Source organism: Diceros bicornis, chromosome 38, assembly GCF_020826845.1.
Source record: "Diceros bicornis minor isolate mBicDic1 chromosome 38, mDicBic1.mat.cur, whole genome shotgun sequence".
NCBI classification, from domain to species: domain Eukaryota; kingdom Metazoa; phylum Chordata; class Mammalia; order Perissodactyla; family Rhinocerotidae; genus Diceros; species Diceros bicornis.
The window spans coordinates 7,405,847-7,425,653 of record NC_080777.1 but is presented as its reverse complement, the minus strand read 5'-3'; the positions used below and the strand labels follow the sequence as shown (position 1 = coordinate 7,425,653).

Genomic DNA, 19,807 nt, shown 5'->3' with positions numbered 1-19,807 from the left:
TGTGGGCCATCTGTTATCACACTTCCACCTGTGCTTACGTGGCACGAGGTGCAGGTGGAAGGTGAGGCATGGGGACACCTCAGCCAGTGGCCTCGGGTCTGTGAGCTGACTTAGCTCTGGAAGGACCTGCAGTTTCCCATTACAGCAGCCAATGTCGGTCTTCTGGGGTCTGCGCTGACAACGCTGCCTGAGCCCTGAAATGCCACCGTGGTCCTCTGCTAGGGAGGGGCTACAGAGTCCATGAGATAAAAGAGTTTGGGCCCAAATCCATCTCACAGTGAGTGCAGGGGGGACCAGAGCATCCTGTGGTCATTTTCCTGGTACCCAGATGTGTGACTGGGCAGGTAACCTGCAGCTGACAGAAAAGCCAAGGAGCAGAGACCTGAGCGCCGGGGTCTCCGCTCGCGCTCTTAGTGAGCGCAGCCTGAGGGGGAGGCTGAGTCGCTGCTTTGTTAGACTTCAACCCAGCGGGCGGGAGTGAGGGACAAGGCCAGGGAGCGCCAGGACAGGACAGCGACCGAGATGGCCCCTGGATCTCAGGCCCACCCGAGGAGCCAGTCAGCCTGCACCCACCAGTTGGGGCCGGTGATGAAGGAGGCAGCATCGACGGACCCGTTCTTGCCTCCCATTGCTGGAAGGTTTGTACTGTGGGGGTTAAATCCCCCCCGACTTCAAGGTTACACAGGCACAGGCCTGAGCGGATCCCAGGGCTCAGGCCGACAGGGAAGACCCGGGGCAAGAAGAGGCTCGGGCGCACCTGAGTGGACGCTGGTTGGAGCCCATAGAGTCAGTTGCTGCTGCACCAACAGGACTAAGACACAGATGGGAGACTCTGAAGTGAGCATGGTTTCCATGTGACAACCTGGGGCCGGCACCCCAGGCAGCAGGGATAGAAGGTGCAAAGGCCCTGTGGCTTTTCTGCACTTTTGTCCTGTAACTTTTCAAAATGATAAAGAAAGGATGCACCAATGCCCCCCACCCCCACCCCCACTACAGAATTCCGAGTTCTGCAAATGAAGCCCCCAGCTGTCCAGAGCTGGGAGAGGCCTGAAGAGAAAGGCATGGCAGGGGCTCCTGCTCTCTGCCCTCTTCCTCAGCCGACCCAGCCACGCAGCTGCTCATTAGTCCAACCCCTTGCTGGACAGCGACTAGGTGCCAGGCCTGGGGCTTAGCGCCTGGGACCCGCAGCAAAGACCAGACAAGCTCTCTGCCCTCCAGACGCTCCTCGGGAAAGAGGAAGACAGAATCAGTTTTGCAACCAGGCAAACTCTGTATCCGAATCCCTGCTCCCTACTTATTACCCAGGTCAAGGTGTTTGATCTCTCTCAGCCTCAGTTTCCCCATCTGTAAAATGGAGACTATACAGCCTTATTCATGGAGTTGATACGGGGATCAAAGGGGAGTAGGCTCCATAGGCAACAGCTGCACGGGGCTCCCCCAGCCCGGGATGCAGGGGGGCACTTTTTTGTTGCTGTTCTATGTCTTAGGCATCTACGTAAAGGCTTTGTGGAGAGGGTAGAAAAGACCAGTTTTGAAGAGCATTTTAAATCCTTTGCAGATTAAAATGTTATCCAATCTGACTGCCATTCCTTGGGGTTGCCACAGCCCCTAGGCAATCCTCCAGCTTCCCAAGAGCCCCCACCTCCATCCCTCAGACCCTCCTCGAGGGCGGGGGTTGGTCAGAAGGAGCACACTTCAGACAACACTGTGGTTTCCAGGGCCTTTATTCAGGAAGGTACAGAGCGTCTGCAGTCGGCGTGACAGGCACTGTGCGGGGTTTGTAACAGTTCGGTTTCCCCAAGGTGTCGCGGGAGAGGGGCGCAGAGGGAAGGAGGACCCTCTGGGGAGTCCTCTCCTCCAGAAAAAGGCACTGGCAGGGGCTAGCACCCTGCTTCTTCCCAAGCAAGGGGCCTGGGTTCTGTACACACGGGGGGACCGGATGCAGAGGACCTCAAAGCTAAATACAGCTGAGGGCGGAGAGAGTCCATGGGGGGGGGGGCGGTGACCAGGGCTGCGTCCAGGCTCTCTCCACCAAGCGGGACAGGCGGCTCAGAAAGAAAGCAAAGCTTGAAAGGAGAAACAGCATCCAGCCTCTCAGTCGTAGTGTTTTGTGCAATTTAAAAAACCAACAAAATAAATATAACTTAAAAACTTCTTACATGACACTAAAAAGGCAAGTCACGGACAAGCAGTTGAGAAACCTTCCTTGAGTGCTAAGCAGTGCTGAAGCACCAAGAACCCCACCCCAGGGCCTGCAAGAACAGGAGGGGCGCAAAGGTGTCCCACCCTCCTGCCACCTGCACGGCCAGGACCCAGGAGTCCCTGCCTGGACCGGGGCTGGGTGGGGAAGGTCTTTCAGACCACCTGGGCAGGGGTTCTGGAAAATTCCATTCCAGGATCCATTTATGCCACTAGGACAAGGGGGTGGAAGGACAAAGGGGAGAATGGGTTGAGAGACAGAGCAGGTGCGGACGAGGAGAACCAGCATGTAAATTCCAAAACCCCCAAACCCCTACAAAATAGAATAACCCTAAGAACATGCCACTTTATACCACTTTCACTTATATAATGTAACCCAAAGCAAAGTATTGCCAATCAGAGGCCCCATGGGCCTCCTTTAATAAACAAATCACTTGCATATTAGCACATTATCTGCAAACAGCTAGTGTCTGCCTAAAGTGCTCAGAAAGTTTGTTCTCTTGAGTAGGTGACGCTGGTCCCTGTAATTTTTGTTCATAGCATTCATTTGCTTTCACAAACATTTTTCATAGATAGAATGAGGGTAATTTTTGGCCAGCCCACAGTTGTAGAATCTTTACGTCCAAATTAATGATGTCCCTTCCCCGCAGTGGCTGAAGCACGGACCACTGGGGTCCCTTCTAACCCACAAGCGACTACAGACCCCTCACCGGAGCTGGCTTTGAGGCTCTTGCCTCCCAGGATCACGTGCTGTCACAAGGTCTCTCGTGCTCAGCCGGGGTGGGGTGTGACCTTTAGCAAGTCAGCCCACACAGGAGCTCACCACTGTTTTGAACAAGAGCCAGGAAGTTTGAAAGTGATTTCCTTTTTTAAAATCTGTACTTATACATCCTCATGTGTCCCACCCTCCACCCCCACCAACCGTCACTCACCCAGCATGAAAGGGGAAACGTACATGTCACATGGGAGAGTTGACAGTTCCCCCAGAGACCCTGGGGTGATGGGGGCGTGTGGCCCAGGAAGCCCTCTCTCTGGACCTGTCCCTCCTGGCACACCCATGGGTACACACTACCTCCACTGTGTCCCTGAAGCAGCTCCCTGCAGAGCAACTGGCCTGGGGCCAGCCAGAGCCCCTCAACTCTCAGCGCTCCTGTACCTCCAACAGCAGAGGAGGGCACCTGGGGCGACAGCTCCAAATGCCCACAGAGCCAGAGTCTTGTTCTTAAAAAGTCTGAAAAACAAATTTTACATTCTTCTCAATAATTGAGACTTACTTGCTTTACAACTAAAATAAGGCTTACAACTGGTTCCCCACGAATCTTCAAGCCACCTAGAGACTCCTGGAGAAATGCCTGGAACACCCCCTGGCATCCAGCACATACCCTGGAAGCTGTCCACACCACTTTTGGGAAACATGGGTCTAAGCCCTTCAGGTCATAAGACTAATTTCAGAGGGGAAAAAAAACGATGCCAGTAAGCCAGCCTCCTGCCTCCTCCATGCCCAGTGCTGGCCTAAAGCCCTGCCCCGTAAGTACTAGGGACACTGGACCTCATAAAAGACCGCAGGCAGGGCCATAGATGGGCAGCAGGGAGGCGGGGAGGGGAGGGGACACGAGAGGCGCGTCCTCTGCAGGGTCGTCTTCCTTCCCCTAGGGGCTGCCTATGCCCTGATCAGCTCCCACCCAGCACTCTGGACCCTGCCAGAGCAAGGCGGGCAGTGGGAGACACAAGTGGCTCTGGGGGTTGGCTGGCACCCGGGGAGCCCAGGTTTGCAGCATGGCCCCCAGAATTCATGGGCCATAATCACAGACGGAAGAACACAGCTCCCGGCCGCCCCCTCTGGGGAAGGCCTGCGTCAGAGCGCACAGCCAAGTAGGATTGGCCTGCTCCTGGCTCCCGGTCTGCCCCAAAGCTGGAGGGTTTCAATACCAGATGGGTGGGGCGCCTCCCTCAGCAGGCCTACAAAGGCCGCCACGGTGTCTCTGGGAGTCCCTGCGCTGCTAAGCGAGGGTACTTTATTCATGGCTGACAGGCGGCTCCCAGTGGTTTTCTGCCCCAACTACCAGGCACCTGTTGAAACATGGGGCTCTTACAGCCCCCACCACCGGGAGGATGGTGCAGAAACCAGCAGGGCTTGGCAGCGGCGCTAACGGCACCGGCCACCAGGGGGCAGCAGGCCCCCACGGCCACCGGGGCTTCCCTCCAGGTCTGAACCCAACTGACCTCCACTGTGGGCAGCCGGGCCTGCGGTCTGGGGTCTGGGCATTTCTCTCCTAGCAGGAGATCCTGTCTACAGAGAGAAGTGGGAGCCCAGCCCCAAGCCCTCCAATCAGGAGAACAACCAGAAATCTCATTGCATCTCCTCGTCTACAAAGTGTCTCGTAGTGCAGTTCCGAGGGTCAGTTCTGGGGCACCCGGGGGAAGGGAAGGGAACATTCAGGAGGAGAGGGAAGCAAAGGGAGGGAGAAAGGCCGGGAGCGGCGGCGAGGTGGGGCGCGGGGCGGCCTCAGGGCGGTGGGGTGCCCGAGCACATTTCCGTCAGGATGTCGATGAGGTTGTTCAGGCCGGAGAGGTAGCCGTCCTCCCGGTTCCCTTCCTGCCAGGGGACGTCGTGCTGCAGGGTCTGGCCCTCGGGCAGAGGTGTGGTTTTCCCAAAGTCGATCATCCACACCTTGGCCTGTTCCTTCTTGTCGTGGATGAAGAGGAGCGAGCTGCCGATGACCTGGAGGGGGACAGGGAGGTGAGGAGGGGCCGCCGGAGCACACGCTCTGCCCTCCACACTGCAACCCGGCCCCTGAGGGGACTTGGAAAAGCTTGAGGCCTGAATGAAACGGGAAGAGGTGGCTAGGCCGGGGGCAGAGGACATGGGATTCCAGAACAATGACCGCCCTCTGCGTGGGTGGTGGCAGCAAGGAAGTCCAGGATGGCAGAGCCCCCCCAGCTCCGACCTGCACACTTCCCACTATTTCAGACCACAGCCAAACCTGGGGGCCTCACCCCTCCCCTCCCCAACCTGGACTCCTCCCCAACACCTTGAGTAACTGCTCTTATGAAAGCGGGGTGCCACGTAGACCCCACACTGTGCCCGAGGGGCAGAGGAAAGGACTCTGTGCAAATGCACACGCAGCACCCCCACAAAGGCAGGCCGTGAGGCCCAGATCTCCCCCCATCCCAGCAGCACAACCCCCTGCAAATCCTGAGCAGACAGGCCTCTGAGGCTGGTCCCTGCCTACGGCTTCCTCAGGGACAGTGCACACCAGAGCCCTCCTGCTCTGGGCCAGGTCAGAGCAATGGCATGGGGTAAGGGGCTTTCCCAAATATGAACACATCCCCCAAACCCTCCCCCAGGTCACCCGTGTGGGGCCAACAGGAGACAATGGGGTGTGGGGAGAGGCTGACGGGTCACTATAGCTCCCAAGGCCCAGGGCAGGGCAGGGAAGACCACCCCAGGAAACCCTGAGCCCAGAGAAGGGGCTGCCTACTCCCGGTAGGAAATAACAGAACCCCCGGCTGACTTAGTCTCCTTCTAGACCTGAAGTTTCCTGGTGAGACTCCAGAAAGAGGGTAGCAAAACAATTTTTCCAGAATTAATAATACAGGTGCTGAAGAAGGGAGGCCAGAGCTGTGAGATGAAGCCTGGGTCGGCCAGGTGGGCCGCAGAGGGGCCCTCTGCCCAGCACAGGAAGTCATAGGTGGCTCTGTGGCCTGAAGTCCTTCCAGGCTCGGCCTCCAGGGTCAGGCAGCCCTGTGTCCTCTGGAGGACGCAGGATGCACAAAGACCTGCATCAAGCTGGGGACACAGAGGCCCCAGGAGGAGCCCACGACCTGGGGACGCTGGGCTTCAGCGAGGCCAGGGGGACACCAGGCATTCTGAGAAGGGCTGGGCCAGCACAGCCGCTCAGGGCACAGCCAGGCCGAGTGGGTCTGCCCTCTGGATACCCCAACCCTCCCCACAGGCACCCCATTAGAGCCACCACATACAGTGGGGCAGGGGCACCCTGGCCAAGGGGCAAGTTGGAGATCAAGTCCAAGAGCAAGGACAACTATCCACCTGCAGAAAGGGCCGGCCGTGTAACCTGCGCAACGGTGCCAGCCCGCCGCCCTCTGGGGATGCCCCCCTGCCCAGAGCCCAGGACCACTGTCTCCAGTTCCTCCGGCGGGAGCCCCGGCCCTCTCTGTGGGCAGGGCTCAGGCTCCCTCCACACAAGACCTCTCGAGGGGCTGGGGGAGGGGTGTGAATGCCGAGAGGGCTGCTGCATGTGTCTGTGTGTGTGTGTACGTGCATATGCACACGGGAATGGAGGCCCTGGACTCCCCTGATGTCAGGATCCTTAAACCCCTCCAAAGAACCTGCTGACAATTCCCAAATCCTCCCTCAGCTGTCTTGGTTCCCCGTCTGCCTACTGTCTGCAGATAAAGGCAGAGCACGTGGAAAGTTCCAGCCCTGCTCTGAGACTGGTACCTAAAGACCTGCTTGCCCTACTGAAGGTCTTGGGTGGTGATGGGGGGTACCTGGCTACTCCAGCAGCTCAAGGAGCTTCCCTAAGACCCTTGGGTGTGTGGGACAGAAGTCCTGCCACAGCCCCTGGGAATGGAAGAGCCTCAGTGGCTGGGAGGGAGAGGGAGAAGAGGGGGCAATGACCACAGATCTCAGGCAGGATGGCCCCGCGTGGTCACCCCAGGGGCCTAGCATGGGTGGGTTACATCCTGGTTCCTGCATGTAGTGAGGGGGCTGATCCTGGACGGCCTGCCCCTGGCTGCGGTCATCCTGAAAACGCCCCTCGGCCTCTGGAGCAAGCAGGTCTGTTAGCGTGGGGGCCGTGTGGGCATGCCCGAAGGTCGTGGCCAACCACCCGGGGCACGCTCTCTGCCCAGAAGGACAAAAGCCCAGTCAGTATCTACCTCGTGGCACTTGAAGAAGGGAGAAACTTCTAGAGTGGCCCGGATGTCCTTCAGCCGGTCCCGGTAGGCGACCTGAAAATAGAGAGATGACCAATTTTAAATGCTTGGGGGTGAAGGGTGGATTTTAAGCCCTATTTGGCCCATTAGAATCACTGAATGTCAGAGTGGGAGGGACCTTACACCCTGATCATTTATTCCAACCTCCTCATCTAGAAATGCAGGAACTGAGGCCCAGAGGAGGTGGGGCAGCCAGGCCCCTGGTCCCACACTTTCTCCACCCCACACGGCTTCGTGAGCAGGAGGTGTCGGGAGTGACCATTCCCAAACAGCCATGCAGCCTCCAGGAGCTCCTCACACGAGGGTACAGTTTATTCTGGAATGCCAGCAGTGTAGAGGCAGCATCCACAGAGCCCAGTTGCCATGGTGTCTTCCTGAACACAAACTTCAGTCCCTGACTTTTGAAAGGACAGAGTAGGTGGGAGAGCCACAGATATCTCTGCCAGTGGCCTCTCCACAGAGCCCTTCAAACTCAGGTTGAGCTGTGCCAGCCCTGGGGGTGCCCGCCCTCCCCTGGGGCTCGCTGGGGACGTCCCACACAGGCAGACACGGCCCCTCAATGTCTGTCTGCACAGTGCCAGCCTGGAGCTCGGCACGGGAATACCCCCCTCGTCTTGGCTTTGCTGAGGAGCTCAAATCCTCGCCAGAAGTGACCCAGGAACCAGAGGCTCAGGCTACAGAAGAATCGGGGGGCATACCCCATGACTGAAGTCGCCCCAGCTGGGAAAGGAGGGGAGGGAGATCCCCTGTTCCAGCCGGTGCTGAGCCTCCTTGGAGAAAAGGCTGTCTGGATCCCCGCTCTGCAGTCCCAGGAGACTGCTTGGGAGAAGGTGCCTCTCACGGGGGCTTCAGGGCCCATGTCCCTGGTGTGCCTGGGGCTCTGACTGTCACAGGGTCCCTGTCTTGGGGTACAGTGGCTCAACACACTCTGCGTCGGCTGGGAGGGTCGGGGCCCTGATCCCAGCAGTCAGAGCATCTGTCCAGCCCTCCTGCTCCTGCAGCCACGAACATGAAATCGTTTTGTCATGAACTTGTGGCGCCCGCACCCCCAGGCTCAGAGAGCCATCAGTTCTTGCTGGGGAGAGCAATGGGCCCCCCAACGCACACTGCCCTCACTCAGATTCACAGCCTGGTAGAGGCCCGGCCAGGCCCAGGAGGTGCTGGGAGTGCACGGACCAGCGGGCTGCCGGCCCATCTGGGTGTGGATTCCAGGCCCGCCCTTTCCTAGCTGTGTGTCCTTGACTTCTCAGTGTCCTCTTCAGTAAAATTGGGACAAGAAGGTCTGCCCACCCCAGAGGGCTGCGTGAGGATTTGATGAGCACTTAGCACAATCCTCGGCAGGCAGTGGTGCCACAGAAATGCAGTGATGGAAAGAATTGCTTTTAAAGGGATGGAAGATGGTTCCGGAAGCTGCGAGGCTGATGGTGGAGGGGAAGAGGGATGAGTGTCCACCAGGCTTCCCTGTTTACCCACCGAGCGGGGCTGACAACCACGTCACCTTCCTCTTCACCTTCCAAGCAGAAGCTGGGGGCCAGGGTTTTCAGTGTGGGCGCCGTGCCGGGCTCACTGTAGGGCTGGGCAGGAGTCCCCAGAGAGGACACAGTGACCCCCGCCGGGGCGGCCGCTCGCGGGCTCCTCCGGGGGGCCCTGACTCACCAGGACATTATGGTTGCCTTTAGTGAATTCTCTGAAGGCCTCGGTGACCTGCTCCCGCGTTTTGGTCTTCTTGAAGTCCCGGTTCACGGAGCCGTCTTCCTTCTGAGAGGGAGAAGGACAGACCCGCCCGGGACGGGGTCAGCAGAAGGCCAGGGGCAGGTACCGCGCGCATCCACCCAGCGGTCTGAGATAGCTGCTCTGAGCCCAGGCCTGACCCCCAGGCAGCAGGGGCCCACGTGCTGCACGAGGAGGCCAGCGCCTGCACAGCCGGGCACAGGGCGGTTAATTGGGTGCAGCAGAGGGCAGCCTGTCCTGGGCCCTGACTGGGAGAACAGGAGAGGGGGCATCGGTGCCCCAGGCAGAGTGAAGACGGTAGGAAAGGCCTGGAGGCATGAGGGGCACTCAGGCCAAGAACAGAGGAGCGAGGCTGTGGGGCAGGCCCCCCTGAGTGTGAGCAGCAGAGGACGAAGGAGATGGACGGGCCTCAGCTGCCACTCCAGGGCCTGGCCCCAGAACCACAGTGCCCAAAGGTCCCTGCCATCCAGAGGTGCGGCCCCTGGCCAGTCTGGAGAGAGGCGCTCCCCACCCCAGGTCCGCCTCGATTCCCTCCGTACTTTAAGGTCTCTTAGCAAAAGTTCCCTAAAAGCCGAGACAGACCACTGGTCCACCCTGTGCGAGACGGCTCCGTTTTCTTAGCCCAGCACTAGGTCTGTTCCAGGCTGTTCTGGGGCAGCACATAGGGCTCGGCTCCTCTAGGAGGACTCTGTTCTTTAAGGACAAAGGTTGAGCAGGGATGGTTCCACAAGGAGCCCCCAGACGTGGTCTGTGCACCACCAGGTGGGAGGTTAGTTAAAGTGCCGTGGCAGCCTCTGAAAGAGCAAGTGCACTCTGGAGCGGAGGGAGAGGGCCGAGGGGCGGCAGGTGACACATCTCGGGCTGAGCCTTTCCCAAGGGCCTCTTGAGGGGGCGTTTCCTGGATAGGGGAGGGGAGAGGCAGGAGGAGACAGCTGGCTTCTCTCAGAGCTGCTGGCCCTCAGCCCGAGAAGATGGGCTGTTGGCTGTTCCTGCAGCTGGACTGTGGACGGGGCCAGGACACCCAGCTTAAGAGGAGAGGTAAAGGGACAGGTGGATTGTTTCAAACAGATAAAGGGGACCAATGAGCATTCAGGGGAGCAGGACAAGAGTATACCTTGCATTCAGTTTGAGGGCTGGATGCAAAAAGAGAAAAGTTCGTTTCAGAAGACAGGAAGGGGCAAATGGCTTTCTTGGCCCAGAGCTCCCGGTAGCTGTCCTGGGGGAAGGGGAAAACACTCCCCCGTGCCACCGTCGGCAGCGAGGCACTGCCAACTGCAGAAATCTACAGCGAAATGCCGCCTGCCCCAGCTTCAGCCTGCCCGTGAGTCAGGGCTCCCAGCCGCCCATCCCCGACTCTAGGGCTCCAGGGTGTGGGCAGAGAATGCACGGAGAGCGAAGACTCAAGAAGGCTGCAGGGACTGCCATGTGCCCTGGAGGGACGGCCACCTGAGACCCTGAGGGCCGGAGCCTCACAGCCCTGCTCCCTGGGGGAAGCCCTGTCTGAGCCGGCTCTTCAAATCTAACAGCAGGGACGTGTAGGAGCCTGGATATGGGAAAGCGTTCTTAGGCCCTTCTCGGGAGACCAAAGAGGACAGAAAAGAGAATGAGTGTTCCGGAAGCTGGGGGTGGCCTTGGTGCATCCTCACCAGAGATATCTGGTGACACAGGAGCGGCGCTTAGTCCTGCCTGCCTGGGCAGAGCCAGGGTCCCAGCACAGACACAAAAGGCAGCCAGCGTGCCCCCTCCCTTGCCTGCATCTCACAGCCAGGCCCCGGTTTTCCGGCCATGGGCAGAACGGGCCAGCTCCCCACACTGGCTCCTGGATGGGTTCTCAGTGTGGGCATGGTCTGGGCTAAGTGTAGAGTCCTTGGCAGAGGGCTGACCGCTGGGCAGGGCTAGAAGCCACCCCTGCTCCGAGGCCCCAGCCCCTGCATGGCCATCCCACCTGTACCCAGGCTGAGGAGTAGGCCTGTTTCCCTGCATGTCTGTCCCTGGGACTGTGAGGGGAGGGAGCTCTCAGCCTTGGAAGGGGCCTGAGAGCAGCCAGGACCCCTGGGGTGAATGCTGGCAGAGCCCGAGCCCCCACTCCTTCCCCACCCGGGAGCTGGGCGGCCCAGGCAGCCTCAGGCCACACCCGGCTGGGCTCACCTTGATGCCCTCGATCCTGAACCCGAGGGTGGCCGTGGAGCTGATGGTCTCCCTCCACTGCATGTACCGCGGCTTGGTCACGGCCCGCTGGGCTTTCTCCTCCTCGGTCGGGGCCTCGGGGTCCACCTCAATCATCTTCTGGTACATGTCCTTCCGGAGGCTGGGCTTCTTCCGGGCCTTGGTGAGCTCTTCCTCCAGGTAGGTCCTGCGTTGGAGGGAGGCAACATGAGGGCCGTTGGCTGGACCGCGGCTCCCTGGTGCCTTGCCTGCGGGCCAGAGTTGGCTTAGCCAGGGCAGGCTCATCCAGGATGGGCACACGCTCGGCTCGGGCTGGGGCTGGCTCCTGATTGAGGAGAACAGGGCGGCCTTGCTGGATGGGACCCACTTCACTCCAAGACCACCGAGGGGGTCTGACACAGCCTGAGGAGCCCCTCCTTCCGGGAGAACCTCACGGGGCCCGCAGGGGAGGGACGAAGGAGGCAGGGCAGCTCAGCGGCTTGTCCTGCTGGGGTGAGGGTGGGAGACGGGGCTGAGGGCAGGCTCTACTCAGGGCTCAGCTGTCCCCGCGTGGCAGCCTGGGACCCTTCCACAAAGTGAGGGCTTCCGAAGCCGGCACCTGTGTGGGTCGGAGAGCTCATTCTGTCCTCCCGCCCCACCCATCTCCCCAGTTCTCAGGCAGCCGGAAGGGCCAAGCCAGCCCTTAGATGTCTCTGGCTCTCTCCAAAGAGGGGAAATCTCGAGTACAACAGTCAGGCCAGAGGCGGCCTCTGAAAGAGGCACAGTGCTGGAGGGAGAGTCTGGGGGCTCCTCGGCCTCTGCTCTAAGCAGAGATGTGCCCGGCTTATCCTGCCCCGTGGACACCGGGCCTCGGACCTGACCCCCAGCCCGAAGAGCCTGAGAAAACACCACCGACTACATTGCTCCCTGCCCTGCCCTCCGCACGAGCAGGCTGGGCCTGCTGGCCCAACTGGCCGGGGTCCCCTGGAAACTGGCAAAGATAACTGGAGCAGGGACAGTGCGGGACCCGCCTGAGTAGCCCGAGGCTGAATCCCCGGCCCTGGGCTGCAGGGCTTCAGGTCCCACCCGGGGCTGCCTCCCTCACCCCCATCGCCGAGCTAGGCTGGGTGAGCGCCCCCTGCTGCACACACGCGTGTACTGCACAGCGCCAATGCCCCTCTCTTCCCTGCTCCCATTTTAAACCCCGTCCTCCCCCACACCTGCTCAGCTGCAGCCCGTGACCCTTCATGAAACAGAAATCGCAGTGTCACTTGCAGGAGAGGGAAGTCTTCGCCCTGGCGCCGCGTGTGTGGCAGCCGCCCACGAGGGCCCCACTCGCCCTGGGCCTCCCCCCACCACTTCCCACCACCCCTTCTCCAAGTGGCTGGTTTGGGACCCAGAACAGACTAACGTCAAATCCATGATGTCGTTCAAAGGCTCGCGTGTGTGCACGTGTGTGTGTGCTGTGTGGCTGGGAGAGGAGCTGGCCATCCCAAATGCTCCCAGTGCACTGCAGGAGCCTGCAGGGTGGGTGCGCGGCTGCACTTCTGCAAAGAGCTCTCAGTAGCTCCTTCAACAGGAAGCAGGCCTCGACGTCAAACCCCTTCTCACATGGGCCTTACTCCACACAGGACCCCACAGCTCCATCTGGGCAGAGTCATTCACCCCTGGGAGAGGAAAGGGGCTGGGCAGAGATGCCCACAAGGGTCACTAGCCAGATGGTGGGGCTGGGGTCCACCAGGACGTGAGCCACAGAGCCTCCCCACTGCCCTGACCAGCCGGCCCCAAGGGAAGGTCAAACCTCCATCTTACATGGTGAGGGGGCAGAGGCCTGCTGGGGGGGAAGGCAACTCAGCACTAGTAAAGGGCGTGCTCCTCTCAGGAAGGCAGCAAGCCCGTGGGGGGCCAGCGCATGACACACCAAAGCCACCCACAGCTTCCAAAAGGGCAGAGAGGCTGGAAACCAGCTCTGGTGTCCACTCGCCAGCCCCTGGTCCAGATGTCAGGAAGATGCTTCTGACTCTCAATGGCAGTTCGCATAACACACAGATTTACAGGGTCAGATCTAAGAAACTCCCCGGAGCAATGTGAGCGTATGTCCACGTGGAACCAGGGTCCCAAGACACTCCTCGGTTAGGATGCTACGGGCGCCTGCGTCCCCTTTTCCTTAGGCCCCCACGGTGGCTGAGGCTGGGTTTGCTGATCAGCCCTTTCACCACTGTGACAAGTGTGTGACAAGTCTCAACCCCTGATGCCTGGGACTTGATGTCTGTGGTGGCCCTGGGCTCCGGCCTCCTCCCTCTGGCAGGCAGGGGCCACACTCTGGGGACAGCCAAGGACTGCTGGTCTCAGGAGAGGCTCTGAGGCCAAAGGTTCCAGAACAATGCAGTTGGGAAAATGCCGGAGTCTTGGGAAGTGCAGCCAGGCTGGATTTGCAGTCAGAGGCCTGGTGCAGATGTGGGCTGTGCTGCTACCTGGCTGCACGGCCCTGATGAGTCTCTTAACCTCTGGTGTCAGAGTCCTCCTCCTCAGACTGGACCAGAGTGGCCTCTGAGCCACCCTGGAGGAGCAGCTAGCACAGCACTCGGAGCCCAGAAGGGCCCATCCTTGGGATCTGTGAGGCAGGGAAGGTGGGGCTGGGGTAGGACTGGTCCTGGGGAGACCGACCTCTTCCCCTGCACACCAGCTCCTCCCTCACCCCACTCCCTCGGCCTCCAGGCCCTGCCCAGGACCTGGGTAAGTGTGTCCCAGCCTTGCCGGTCACTCTAGGTCTCTCCTGAGAGCCCTGGGTGCAGTGAGACAGAAGCTGCAGGAATCAGGGGACAGGAGTCAGGGGGACAGGGGCAGCCTTGGGCGGGGTGGGGGGGCTCCTGTCCCCAGCAGCGCCCAGGGAACAACACGGGGTGGTTCTTCAGGAGTGACTGGCCGGCGTTCTTCCCACAGGGAGTACTTTTTTTGGCCACGGTCTGAATGAACACCAACTGGAATATTTATGCGTCTCCCCTGGAGAGGGCGCATCTTGGTGCACAGGGGAGGGCCTTCTGGGGACAGAAATGAGACTCTGGGGAAGAGCAGCGGCCAAGAGGTGGCTGGAGGGACGTTCTGTCTCCTCCCTGTGGGCTGGAGAGGGTGGGCCCTGGAGGGAGGCCAGTGGCAGCGCAAAGAGCAAGAGGGGACCTGTACTTCCCATCCCCCACGTCTCTGCCCTGGGGCAACGCCAAGGGTCACAGCTCCCGGAGGAGTGAGGGGAGAGAGCGGGAAAGGAGAACGGGCTGGCTCGGCCCACTTCTCTCCTGGCCTCTGTCTCTCTTCGGCACACATGCGTACATGTACACCCCTCTTTCTCAACCTCCTCTCTTAAGAAATACAACTGCTTAAACCAGCCAAAGCAAACACAGGCTCCAGCTCTGAGCTCTGCTTCTGGGAGCCTGTCTCCCCGGCGAGAGTCCAGCCACCTCGTCGAGGCACCTGCCGCCGGGCGGCTCTCCAGGGTGAGCACAGAACCCTGGACACCACGTGGCCCGCAGCCTCAGAGGACCTCACCCCCCCTGCCCCGCAGGGAAGGAGCCATGCGATGATTCCTGGGATTGAACGGTCAGAGTTTGAGAGGCGATGAGAAAACCGTGCAGCCCAGACAGGGCCCAGAGCTCAGGGTGGCAGGGTCTCAGGCCCTCCCGGCTCTGCTCGCAGCCCCATCTCCTCTGCCCACTCTTCTCGTCTCCTTCCCTCCTGGTCCTCTCCCGGCTTATCCCTCTGGGCAGACGTCAGCCAATTCCACACACAGGCCCCAAGTACCACCCCCCCCGGGCCCTGGAGCACCTGCCATTGGGCTGGGGCCACCCTCAGCCCCAGTCCACCACGTGGGCAAGCTGGTGCGTGTTGTCAGGGCCCCTCGAGCTCCTGGGCTCCTCCCACATTGCACTCTCACGGCAGGCACACGTCTTTTTCGGCAAACCACATGATCTACTAACCAGCTCTCTTCCCACTCACAGGCATGGGGTGGGGGGGAGAAGAGCCTCTACTGCAGCCTCCTTCTAGTATCTCATGCAACAGGAAGCCACCATCTTGCTACCCCCACAGCAAACCCACCAGACCAGATGGGTGGTTCTCCCTGCCCTCTCCCTGGGGAGGTTCAGCACCAAGCCAGGCCCCTTTCTGGCCCCACCAGCTATTGGCTCCTGCCCTACCCCAGCTCAGCAGAGAAGGGAAAAGGCCATCAGGGACAAGGCCACGGTCCCTGTCCCCCCCTCTGCACATAATGTGAGACGACTGGGGCGGGGATGGGGTTCCAGGAGTCCAACCAGACCCTAGGCCTGCCCTTGCACACGGGAGGCCTTGGGGACAGCCCAGAACGCCCTGGTCCCCCAGAAGCCCTGGACGGTGTTCTCGGCGAGCGAGCGCGCTCCCAGGAGGCTGGCTCACCTGATGCCCATCTTGCAGTCCATGACGCAAGGCGAGTCGAAGTCGGCCAGCAGGTCGTCCATCTGGTTGTAGCGCTCGCCGTCCTTCACCACGTCCCCGTGGTAGGCGGGGACAAAGGGCTTCAGCACGTCGGCCATCAGCCGGTCCAGGCAGCGCTGCTCTGATTCACAGTGCTTCTTCAGGATCCTGCCGTTGGCAGCCGCCTTGAAACTCCCTGCAGAGCAAGGTGGGAGGAGGCCCTGGGTCCCCAGCCATGGCCGGCAGAGGTGCCCTCCCTGCTCTGACTCACCCACCCGACAGCCCCCTCCATCACAGTGCCTGGGCCTCTGCAGGACGCTGCAGCGCTTGCTGAGCCTAGGGCTGAAGGTGTGCCCAGGTCCCCCGAGCGCTGTAAGGGGAGTGGGCGCAAGTTCCAGTCTGCCCCCACTCACGGACTGCAACCCTGGCTGGTTCCCTAACTTCCCTGACCCCGGGCTCTTCCTCTGAAGATGGAGGGACACCAGTGTTCCCTGCTGGAGGGTTAGCAGGGCTAAGTGAGAGGTCTGTGCCAAGACCGGTCCCCTCCTCCTTGTACTACTATTACCGTCCCCACCCCGTCCTCAATTCTGCTTCTCCAGCCGGGCAATGAAGGTGTTTTCCGGTCTCAGTGGAGGGGAGGCCCCGGCAGGACAGGATTCAGTGCCGGGAAGGGAGACTGGCTGAGACATGGGGTCCTTCCCAGCGATACCCTCAGGTAAGTCTTTAGGAAGGGTGTCCATCCAGATGCCTTGGGCTAGGCCAGTGGGTTGGGGATATAAAAGAAATGGCAGACGACGTGCTGGCCTAGAGTCATTTGGGCCAAGTGCCCGGGTAGCCACTGAAATGCATGCCCAAGGGCCCCTACCCCAGGCGTGGGCTGGACGGCTCTGGGGCTTTGGCTTTGGATGTCCCTCTTCCTCTGCGGCTGATGGGCCACCTAGAGACCATACAGCTGGCCCAGCGCCCTGGCCACCGCACCCAACCCTCCACACTGTCTGCTGCTCCTGGAATGACCTGCCTGAATCTTCTACCAGCTACAAGCTCCTCAGGGGCAGACAGTCTGTTTCCACCAACATGGTCAGGGCAATGCTGGCATACAGTAGGCGCTCAACGAAGTGCTTAGCACTGCCTTTTTGTCCAAGATGACAAATGGCAGGCAAGCTATAAGACTGATGATTTCATCTGTTTTATTGAGTTAAATTGCAAGAGAGACTGAGAGAGAGAAAGAGACTGAAAGAGACAGAGACTGAGGAAGGGGGACGTGTGTGTTTTGGGGAGGGGTGGCACAGACTGTGGAGAGGGCGGTTGTCCGTGGGCATTTTCAAGGCCACATCTCGCAAGTGTAGCTGCAGCTGCAGACAACAAAGCCTCTCGGGGAGAACCTGTGTGGGACGCTGTCATCCCGGGAGCATCCAGGGCCAGGCCCCCCCCACCCACACGTGCTGGATGCCCCCCCAGAGAGCCGATCGTCCTGTTGGGAAATCCGGGAGTGCTGCGGCTACCTGCGTGTCCCGCCAGCTGGATCCAGGGGTACTTCTTCTTGAAGGACATGACGAAGGGAGACCAGTGCACCATGTTTTTTATTTTTCTCCATGACTTGCTCTAGAAACAAGCAAAGGAAAAGCTCTACATTAGAAAGAGGCTGGCTACTTTCTGGTTAGGATGAATTCACAGTGAGGCAACTCGCTGCCTGTGGCCACAGGATGAGAAGAGCCACGCCCACACAAAGGTGCCCTTGGTGGCTCCTAGGACCTCACCTCTGTCATCCACGTCCAATCCGAGGCTGACCCCATCCCACGCCACCTCCCCGTCACGGAACAACTAAACCCACATGGCCCTTCCCTTCTTCATGCCCCTCTTGGGGCCTCAGTTTCCCCATCTGCCTAGCGAGGGATGGAAGGCTCCTTGGACCGATGGACGCTCTAGGACTCTGGAAAATGACCTCCTGCATCCCAACAGCAGTGGCCTCTCAGAGGAGAACTAGAGAGGGCCACCACCATTGCCCAGCTGCAACGTGTCACCTCACATTTTCTGTAGATGTGGTGGCAACAGACATCCCTCTTGCCTGTGAGCTGTTTGAGGAGAGACTCTGATGGGAATTCCCCGGGGACAGCACCCCCCCACAACCCCCATGGCTTCGGTGCACAGAGGGGTAAGCCAGCCTGCAAAAACTGTGTGTGTGTGTGTGTGTGTGTGTGTGCGTGTGTGTGTGTGTGTGTGTAGGAGGGGCTCCCTGGGCAGAAAGGAAAACTAACATTTATTGAGTGCTTTCTTATTTTATTTTCACAAGCCTGCAAGGCAATTATTGTTATTTCCATCTGTAGAGCCTGGGCCTCAGAGAAGTAAGTGACAAAGCTGGCATCTAAACCCTCATCTATAGGACTACTTGAAAAAGAATCCTTTTTATCCCCAGCAATAAACATTTCTCTAGCAACAAATATCCCCAAGTTAACTTGAAAAAGATTGGGATGTCGAGGTGAAGATCAAGGGTCCCCAAACACGTGAGGCCCCCGAAGGGGGTGATGAGAACCTGAACTGAGAAGCATTTCAAGTTCCTGAGAAGGTGGCTCCCTGCCCAGCAAAACCACAGACAGTGAAAACCACACAGCTCTGCGCCGGGAGGGAGAAGCTGGGAATTCTGCAGAAGAGGGAGATGAGGAGGGTTCCTGCTCTGCAGGGGCCCCCCTGAAGATGCAGCTCCTCGTTCCCCATCCCGCAGCACCCAGCGGCCACCCTGAAGAGCGTGGACGGACTCAGACTGCTGGAGCCCAGGGTCAAACCAAAGTTAAATTAGCTTCCTTTGTTTTATTCTCTCTTTGCTGAGACTCAGCTGCTTCTGCCATCAAGTTTTCAAGTCAAAATGTGTTTAAGGAGAAGAATCCTTCCCTACTGAACCCGGTGATGTTTATCCCCATCCCAGAACCCCTCACTCTCCCGCCAAGACCTAGTCTGTTCTTAAGTGAGGGTAGTGTTCTGGCAGCGCTCTGCCAGGCCATGTGACAAAAGGGCCGGGCCTTTACTGACGAGGGTGTTGTTCCTAGATCCTTCTGATGGAGATCTACAAAGAAGGCTAAGGAAGGCCGAGGCATTTCTTATCTAAGCACCCAGAAGGCTGCATAAACAATCAGAGCGTACAATGCACGAGGGCAACAATGGGAAAATCTCATTATGCGAGATGAGCCAGGCTCGTCCGCCTCCTGGGGAAGACATTAGGGTTGCTCCAGAGGAAAGTGCATGGCCGGTCACCACCTGCTGGTCACGTCCCTGCAACAGGGCTCAGAGGGGATGAGGGTCTGACAGGTTCAGGGTAGAGGGGTCAGAGTGTCCCCAATCCGGGGCTGACCCCATCCCACGCCTCTTCCCCGTCAGGGAACAACTAAACCCACACGGCCTTTCTTCATGCCCCTCTCAGGGCCTCAGTTTCCCCATCTGTCTAGTGAGGCATGGACAGCTGGTCCACCAGGCTCCTTGGACTGACGGACACTCCAGCATCCCAGCAGCAGTGGCTCCTCAGAGGAGGACTAGAGAGGGCCACCATCGCCCAGCTGCAACGTGTCACTTTACATTTTCTTGTAGATGCGGTGGGGACCCTGGACCCAGGGAGGACGTGTCCCATGGCCAGGGAGGGGTCACCAAAGACTGGTGACTGCTGGGAAGGAAGGACCTCATGGAGGCTGCACCCAACAGAGGCAGGCTGGGGACTGAGGGCAGGAAAGGAGACTACTGCAGGCAGGGGGGCCCATGGGAGCAGAGGTCGGGGACTGAGATTTGGAGCAGCTGGGCCCAGACTTGCTGGGAATGGAGCTGGAAGCAGAGGGAGATGAGGGTGAGAAGGGAGGCCGGCTCTGGACGCCGGGCGGGAAGCCTGGGCTCAGGGGCGTGCCGTGCGGGGGAGGCAGGCCGGCCTCCATCCACTCCTCACTAACTGAACCTCAAACAAGTTCCTGACCCTCTGTGGGACCCTATTATCTTATCTGTAAAATGGGAATAACACGCAAATTCTCTTGATCTCAGGAGGTAAAGCTGTGAGATTGTGGGCACAGGGGCATCTGTGGAAGCGACAGTTCTCTGGGTTCAAAGAGGGGGTACCCCGAAGTTACCCCGGGAGTGGTCAGTCCAAGCTAAGCAGGGGTGTTGCCGTGGTTACTAAAGAATAAAGACCACAGAGTCTTGGCAGGATGCAGCTCTCTGGAGACCCGCGGGGACACACTGGGCAGTGGGCCTGTGACCCTGGAAGGCAGAGGGAACAGGTGCTAAAGAAGAAGAGCAAGGCTCGGGCCCAGCAGGGCATTTGAAGCTGGGAAAACTCTAGTTCTTGGACCTCTCTTCAGAG

General features: G+C 59.6%; 1 protein-coding gene across 1 annotated transcript in view; it reads right to left on the bottom strand.

The window, feature by feature from the left end:
- Positions 1-2,243: 2,243 nt before the first annotated feature.
- ITPKB (inositol-trisphosphate 3-kinase B) overlaps positions 2,244-19,807 on the bottom strand; it is a 100,327-nt gene continuing 82,763 nt past the window's right edge. The window contains exons 3-8 of the mRNA XM_058533594.1: positions 16,977-17,076; positions 15,457-15,670; positions 11,038-11,242; positions 8,815-8,916; positions 7,102-7,173; positions 2,244-4,921 (exon numbers count right to left, since the gene is read on the bottom strand). Coding sequence (XP_058389577.1) covers positions 4,706-4,921; positions 7,102-7,173; positions 8,815-8,916; positions 11,038-11,242; positions 15,457-15,670; positions 16,977-17,076 — 909 coding nt within the window. The 3' untranslated portion in view covers positions 2,244-4,705. The remainder of the gene's footprint in view (positions 4,922-7,101; positions 7,174-8,814; positions 8,917-11,037; positions 11,243-15,456; positions 15,671-16,976; positions 17,077-19,807) is intronic.